Source organism: Musa acuminata, chromosome BXJ1-2 (genome assembly GCF_036884655.1).
Source record: "Musa acuminata AAA Group cultivar baxijiao chromosome BXJ1-2, Cavendish_Baxijiao_AAA, whole genome shotgun sequence".
NCBI lineage: Eukaryota > Viridiplantae > Streptophyta > Magnoliopsida > Zingiberales > Musaceae > Musa > Musa acuminata.
This window is the reverse complement of record NC_088328.1, coordinates 27,935,326-27,943,308: the sequence shown is the minus strand read 5'-3', so window position 1 is coordinate 27,943,308 and position 7,983 is coordinate 27,935,326. Positions and strand designations below refer to the sequence as shown.

General features: G+C 40.5%; 1 protein-coding gene across 1 annotated transcript; it reads left to right on the top strand.

The window, feature by feature from the left end:
* The first annotated feature begins 1,029 nt into the window (after positions 1–1,029).
* Positions 1,030–5,016, top strand: LOC135607161 (auxin-responsive protein IAA17-like). Its single transcript, XM_065098751.1, has 5 exons — positions 1,030–1,826; positions 2,678–2,907; positions 3,737–3,878; positions 4,221–4,282; positions 4,687–5,016. The coding sequence occupies exons 1-5, from the start codon at positions 1,366–1,368 to the stop codon at positions 4,734–4,736; spliced, it is 945 nt and encodes a 314-aa protein (XP_064954823.1). The 5' UTR covers positions 1,030–1,365; the 3' UTR covers positions 4,737–5,016.
* The last annotated feature ends 2,967 nt before the right edge of the window (positions 5,017–7,983 follow it).

Genomic DNA, 7,983 nt, shown 5'->3' with positions numbered 1-7,983 from the left:
AGATCTATGCAGCCTACCCTAAAAATATTGTTCTTCACTTTTGCATGCAGTAGCGGCACACTTGACAGCTTAAACATGCTAATACTGTATACTTTTGGAGATTTGAGATCTGGTAGCACTGTGAGCACCAATTTAGATTTCAGCTGTCGATGAGCACCTAATACAATAATAATAATCCATGATATGACCATAATACTTCCAAGTATGCCTACGAGAATTTTTGTGTTGCAATCCCTCATTCCAATAAATTAATGGCTCGATCGATGCGAGCCGTACAATCTCAGCCGTCGGATTCGATATGTTTACCGACATCCTTATGCTTTAATCGAGGTTATGTCGGGCGTAAAGCTTCTTTTTATGCCGACAATTATACATTAATGCCCTGCTTTAAATTATGATTAGCATGCTTTTAGGCCTAATGATTTCCCCTCATGTTGCTGCAAATGGCTCCACTCATAGACCAGCTAGCTTAGAGCAGCCACTCTTTGTGCTAATCGATTAGGCCAACCTAAACACAAGCAATTAATTGATGGATCACATTGTCACAAGTATATGCCAAAAGAGGAGAAGAAGATTTTGGAGTGGTAATTGGCTTTTATATATTTTGATTTTCTTTCAATTACATAAATCCCTGATTTTGGTGTGTTTTTATCCTAATTAAACTTTGGAATCCTCCTCTTTAAATCTCACTTCTTTGCCACATTCTTTTGGTCTTCTATGTGGAAAAAAAAATTCTTGCTCAGATCTGATATGCTTCCCTTTTTCACTTTCTTAGCTTTTATCACAAATATTTGTCCTCCCTTTTTGCTAACAGAGGGATAGGATGTCATGTATTTTGTGTCATAAAATAAGAAAAAGGAGAAAAAGTCATCTGAGATACTGCCGGAAACTTACAGAGAGTTGTCGGTAGATTGCTTCATCAATAAAATATTACTGTTTCAATTCTGTTTTATAATAGTATTGTCATTATTATCATATTTTCATTAACTTCCTTCTTCTATCTATTCCATTTCTAGGACAAGTTGTGCTGCTGACAAGTAAAGCAGATGATGATGGATCAAAGGTTTTAGATAATTTCGATATAAAGATCTTTTTAGGCTTGTCTAGAAATGATATTTGATGTATAAATAAACATTATTATTATTATTATTGGTATTTTGTGTATACAAAGTGTGGAAAAGTATTGAAGCCAACCAGCACAAGCTTTAGATTTCCTTCTCCCCTTCATCTTTATTTCCTTCTCACCTTCACACCAATTGGGATATTCCATCAGCTCACGCTTACCACACTCGCACTCTGTCTTGCTCTGTTCCTGTTCGCAAGCTCATCACTTTTAACGGTCGCTGGTGCTCCTCAAGGAAGTTAATGTCACCACCTCTCGAGCATGATTACATAGGCCTGTCGGAGCTCCCCTTCTCTGCTGCAGCCGCTGCCGGCGCAGCCGAGGATGGGGCGCTTAACCTGAAGGAGACGGAGCTGCGGCTGGGCCTCCCCGGATCGGAGTCACCCGACCGGAAGGAGAAGGTGGGCCTCACCCTGGGGCTCCTTCCCAAGGTGTTCGGCTCCGGTGCCAAGCGCGGGTTCTCCGACGCCATCGACGGGGCCGGGAAGTGGGAACTCGCCTCCGGGGGATGTGGATCCGAGGTGGAAGGCGGGAAAGGTGGCGCCTTGTTCTCGCCGAGGGGGCAGGACGGCGGCGGGCAGCTGTCCGGGCACGGGAACGCTGGCAAAGATGTGGCGCCGAAGGCGGACGGGCAGGAGAGGAAGGCCGCTGGACAGGTCGGGAACTCCGCTGGGAATGATCGCGGCGTGGCGCCTGCTGCCAAGTAAGTGCTTCCAACTTGTTGGAGTTTCTCGGATTGCAAGAAAGCTGGAATTTTGAGCGGAAATTTGTAATCTTTTTATTCCTCCTCAGCATTTGGTGAGTGCTTTTCTTAGAAGTATGTTTGATTTGTTCAAACTTCTAGGATGGTGATGCTTTTTCTCTTACATATGTCTCTTTTAATTATATGTCTCTTAAATACATCGAAAAATGGAGAACGAGAAAAAAAAAAAGAAAAACTAATTTTCGGCCGTAGATTCTGTGAACCATTTTGTCCACAGGCTTTGTTTGCCGTGGGTAAGAGTTCTATCATTTGTAAACCCAAGCAATCCTCGATTTCCAGTTTCGCTATATTGTTTGATCTTGCTGACCTTCTTTTCACAATCGTCTTATGTAATCGAACTTTATTTTCCTCTTTTTAGTTTGATTTGCTACTTACTGACCCAACACGATGATCCTGGTGCTAGATTAAACTGCATACAGTTTCTTTTATGTTTAGCTGACAATTCATCTGTTTGTCACAGATTTGTGGGGAAAAAGAGGGATTCCATTTTGTATTGCTTTTCTGCTGGTTCAGGAATCATGGAAGTCTTTTATTGTTTTATTATTTCTTGTTCTATGGATTGCATCAACTAAAAACCTTAGATTGCTTCCTCTTTTGCTGTTATATTTTAGGAGTGTACAAACTTTGTTGATTTTAGGAGTTTATGAGCTATGATTAACTATGCTGCCTTTTAAATTTGCCTCCTTGAGCTTTGAAGGATCACAAATTTTCCATATCGGGAACAAGATTCAACTTGGCTAATTTTTTCAGATCTCATTCGCATGTCTAACAATGTGAATAAACTGTAACAGGGCACAGGTGGTCGGTTGGCCACCAATCCGTAGCTACCGTAAAAACACGATGGCTACAAACCCATCAAAGGACAAAGAAAATGCTGATGAAAAACAAGGTCCAGGATGTCTTTACGTTAAGGTCAGCATGGATGGAGCACCGTACCTCCGGAAAGTCGACCTAAAAGCATACAACAACTATAAGGAGCTCTCCTCGGCACTCGAGAAGATGTTTAGCTGCTTCACCATTGGTGAGCTCTGGCTTTTCTTCACTATTTTTGTAATAACTCAGAAAATATTCATGTCTTTGTAATCAGTTTGCCTTAATTGATTTCTCACTATTTTGAACTCATTCTTTTATTGTGATATACATGAAAGAAGGATTATTCTTTGCCTTCAGCTCTGCAATCTTCGTTGTTATTTTTCTCTAGCGCCATTTTGGTTATGCATAAAAAAAAATGGAGTTAGATAGCCCATGATAATTTTGTATGGTTGTCTTCTTTTCACGATATGTACATATGGGAATTTAGGATCATATATTTCTGTTCCATTCTCCTGAGTGATAATTGAACGCAGTACACAAGTAGGGGTTTTTTACGTTTCACTGTTTTTCCTTTTGAGTTGGAATTCTCTCCAATTCTCTTACTGATTCAATTATAATCAGACTGTTTGTATTTTAAATAGAAGATTAGATCCCTGCCGGATGAGATCTATATGTGGATGGCTGATGTGGGATTTGGATAGTTCTATTTAAAAGGCACCGTTCGAGAGGATCCACAACCTTTTCTATATTGTTAAAGAAATTTAGTTCAAATATATCCCTGATGTTTTGGCAGTATTCTTCAAATCAAATGACCATTTAGCTTTCTCCTACAAGTTCCTTTCTTCGTTTGACAAGTCCTTCTAATAACAGTGTCATACCAGCTTTATTTCATAAAATGCTCTGAAAAATTGTGTTAATTCTTATTACTGAAGTAGAATTATTAATCTTTCTTCTTTCTTCTTGAGTTGAAAATTATGATTAAGATTGTATCGGCATGTGGTGGAGTTTACTTGTGTTTATAATTGGTGCTACTCCAGGTCAGTGTGGTTCTCATGGAATACCAGGCCGAGATGGATTATCTGAGAGCAGGTTGACGGATCTTCTGAATGGATCTGAATATGTGCTCACTTATGAAGACAAGGATGGTGACTGGATGCTTGTCGGCGATGTACCATGGGAGTAAGTAAAGAAAATACCTGGTGTCGTTGGCTATAGTCAAAAGCTGTGTGTGAGCTTCTATTATTATTGCAAAATTTCCCTTTTTTTCTGTATATTTTATTGGTGACCACTAACTTTAGATAAATGTAATTTGCAAAACATAATATGCATACTTATAAAATAGCACCCAGCGTTGATTATGGTAATTTAATGAACTTGTTCTTTTAGCTTCATACCTCATTATAGACTTCAAGGTTGAGAATTCTTTATGCCAGGATTGTTTTGACTTTTGTGCCAGATTTGGCATCTCATTTGTTGAACGATCACCGACTCTGGTATTTTACTTCTGACTTTAAATTTCAGGATGTTCACCAACTCCTGCAAGAGGATGAGGATTATGAAGGGTTCAGATGCAATTGGACTTGGTGAGCACAAGTAGACATGATTAATATACTGAATTTCTGTATCCACAACTGTCTATTTGAACTTTTTTCAAAGTGGAATTTTTTAGCTTGCATGCTATAATTTTAGTGTATTTATTAAATTCTAACTTCTTTCGACTTTATTATAACCCACTGATCAAAACTCGGGTGTTTTTTTATCTTGCCCACTATCTTTGTTGTCAAGCTATGCTAGGTGATGATGCACCGGCACTTATTCACTAAAAAGCAATATATATTTTCTCGACGGAACTGTCACTTGTCTTAGTCAATTTTGTCGGAACTGTCACTTGTCTTAGTCAATTTTGTTTTGCATCTATCGTAAATTTATATATGCTGGTGAAAACATGGGTTTTGGACTAACCAAAGTGTGGCTTTTTTCGTTGCAGCTCCAAGAGCCATGGAGAAATGCAAGAACCGAATTAGGATCAGCTTCTGACCCTAAACTGAAATCAGAAGAGCCCTCCTTGAGACTGAAAGGGTTAACAAGATCACTTGGCTACTCTCTTACATCTACCATGTGCCATGGCTTTCTGCTTTATATGGACTAAGACTTCGTGCTAGCTTTCTAAGATTCCCTAGGGACATAAGCTCTGTAGTTTGTAAGATTGCGTGTTCAGTACTTGCGCATGTCTCGTTATCACTGTCTGTCTAAACATTTGGCTTGCTGTCTGCAACTGTTATAGTTGAAGTTCCCTATTTGAAATTGTAGTTCTCAAGGCCCTATTGTCTCTTGTCCTAATCCTAACAATCAAAGTCAAAGTTACCCAACAACGACCACCTCTGGTTGGAACAAAACTATCGAAAGGCAGCTTTTTTTTGTGTACTTGTTCCCAAATCAATGTCAGTGAATGAATTGGATACAATTGCCTGTTGCTCTTATCTGGTCAGTTTGATGTTCTTACTCTTCATAATCCACACACCTAGTTTCAGAACCTGCCACTTAACCTCAGATGGTGCAGATGCTGCTGCTGCATGTCTCGGGTTGGAAACTTCTCAGGGATCGTAAAGACAACTTTGCAGTGCACTCGGGTCACTGTTCATCTGTAAGTCCTCATGACTGAACTCTCTGTTTCTGGTCCTTCCAGTTTGGTGATCCTTCCATTCAGGCATTTTTCTTCGCAGTACTACTGGACATGCATGGTGACCAGCTTTATAGGAGAGCTGTTTCTTCGTGGGGACCTGCATTCATTACCTTCTTGTCTAGGGTTGATGATATTGTCCATTGAATAATTCACAGGTTCTGAAACCATCATTCATCCAGAATATAATATGGCATAGTGGTGGTGGCGGTGGTTAATGAGGCTTTCTTCCTCCACCGGAATGATGCTCTGCTCCACTTTCGATGGCCATTTGAAGCATTGTAACGTGCTGTGTTGTATGCACATATTGTGCTCTGGCAAATTACATGAACTTCTCATTGCCTACCAGTAGGGTCCTCTGAAGCTTCTAAAACGAAGCTGCACATCAACCACACCAAATACTGGCATCCATTCGTAGCAGTCGACGTAGTTAAAAACACATTAGAGAAAGGATTCCACAGGTAGTTGAACCCAGACTAATTCCATGTCCCTCACAAAGCATGAACAGTGGGGATGGGAAGAAGAAAACGATGGTGTAACTGTAAGATGAAGCAAGGTGCAATGAACGGGGGAGAGAGCCAATGTGAGGGTGAGGGAACACCATTGATAGATTCTTACAGTGGCCACCAAGGGAACTAATGCTTTCCCTGTTGACCATACGGCGACCTTGTTTCAGAAACAGATGTTTGATCTGGTTCATTGCTTTGCCAAAAGATAAGCACGTGTTCCACCTTATTCATCATTGTCTAAGAACTGTAGAGAGACAGAGACAGAGATTAGGGAGAGTTCTTATCCTGACGACGAAGATTTGATGGTGTACAAAGGTGAATCTTTCTTCAGCGGCTTCAAGTTTCTTAAGCTGTAAAGGGAGAAGTCATCGTGAGCACTTGGGGATTCGCAGAGTAGCCATGATGGGGCACCTGCCAGCCGTCAGATCATATCAAATCAGGCCAGGGCCCAGTTGCCATCATGCTGTCGGATGATGCCAGAAGGGGGCGTTACTGTGGACGCATGACCCGACGTCAGATGCGCGCAGGGCGTACGTACATGTTGACGTGATGCGCGCATCATTACATTGCGTCCACAATTCCGGGGATTGATTCGGATTGGGTTCGACCACGACCTCCTTGGTCAAGTGGTCTGTCTAATAATAGCCCGAATTCAATTCGACCCAACCTGAGCCCAAACCCATAGAGCCCATTCTATAGAATCTAATCTTATATCGACCGTAATCCGACCCGGCATGATAAATCTAATCTTTGTAAGTGCATGTAATATTATCTAGCGATGATGACATGCCTTCACTTTAATTTACCAGCCCCTATCTAACTGGGTTCGATCGATCAATCAAATTCAATGCAATCTGGCCCGTCTAAACCCAAATTATGACCCAATCTTTAATTATACGAGTTTAATTAGGCTCGCGATAGGCGGGTCGAGTCAAGTCAAACCACAGGCATATGTTACTAGCCCGAGCTGGACAACCCAATCCAACTTATTTCTTATCTAAAGTATATTAATGATTAATTTAAGCTGTATAAAGTATTAACTTTATACCATCTAGGGTTTATCTAACACTGAATCTATGCTGCATTTTATATCCAATCCACATTCATTTTTCTAATTAGAATTTTTTAATAAAAACTTCATGTTTTTATTTTTTTTCATGCAGCATTCTATTTTGATTTATTCCTATAAAATATCCTTTATTTTCTAAAAAATAAGAATACCCTGATCTCCATTTATCGATCGTTGTTGTTCTCGCACCCTCATTTATATCTCCACTTTTGCTTTGCTGTTTTCGTGTCTTATCGTTGTCGTCCTCCTTTGTCGCTAATGTCATAGAAGTCTTGATCTTGAATATAACTATCGAGGGACCTTGATCCCTAGCCCACTTGATAACATTATTATCATAATCTTTGCGTCAAACTCTTACTCCTACTAATCCCACGTACATTCCATCGTTTAGTCGTGGGGGTGTCTTCCTTATCTTGTGTGCCCTTCTCTCCCTTTGTCATAAGCTTCACCCCTTCCATTATCACCCTTTAACCCTCTCTCCAACTGATCTCACCCTATTTCCTTGAACCCCCCATTATCGAAACCTTTTACTTTTGATGCTCTATTTTAACAAGATGATAGATGAGGGCATGCAACAAAGAGTATACGAGAGGTGAGGCGACGAGAGAACGTACGGAGGTAAAGGGTTCACTATCTTTTTAGAAAATAAGCTACCTATGTAAAGTAAACAAATGGAAAAAAAATTGAAAGTTTTTGGACGAATTGACCCTTTTCAGTTAGTCGTAAGCAAAGAACAAATCAGGCTATCACATCACATCATAAATGCACAAGATTCTGAGAAGGCCGTCAAGTCAACGCACTGCTCTCCGCATGAGATGTCGAACGGCATGTGTTAATTTTGGGAGGCACGTTGTCTTCTACATGCGACTTTGTTTCACCCCATTCAAGGATCTTCGCCATGAAAAGTCAAACAACTCCAGGTGGGAGGATGGGCAGAACACACACACTCTCTCTCTCTAGATATATTGGCCAGATTGAAGAGCAAGAGAAGCACTGATTGGTTCCTACTGTTCCGATGCTACATGG

Bases quoted from the DNA above. Each gene is read 5' to 3' on its own strand.
- LOC135607161 (XM_065098751.1), top strand. From the start codon at position 1,366: ATGTCACCACCTCTCGAGCATGATTACATAGGCCTGTCGGAGCTCCCC. The intron at 1,827-2,677 runs GTAAGTGCTTCC...AAACTGTAACAG, and splicing joins GGCGTGGCGCCTGCTGCCAA to GGCACAGGTGGTCGGTTGGC. The intron at 2,908-3,736 runs GTGAGCTCTGGC...GTGCTACTCCAG, and splicing joins GTTTAGCTGCTTCACCATTG to GTCAGTGTGGTTCTCATGGA.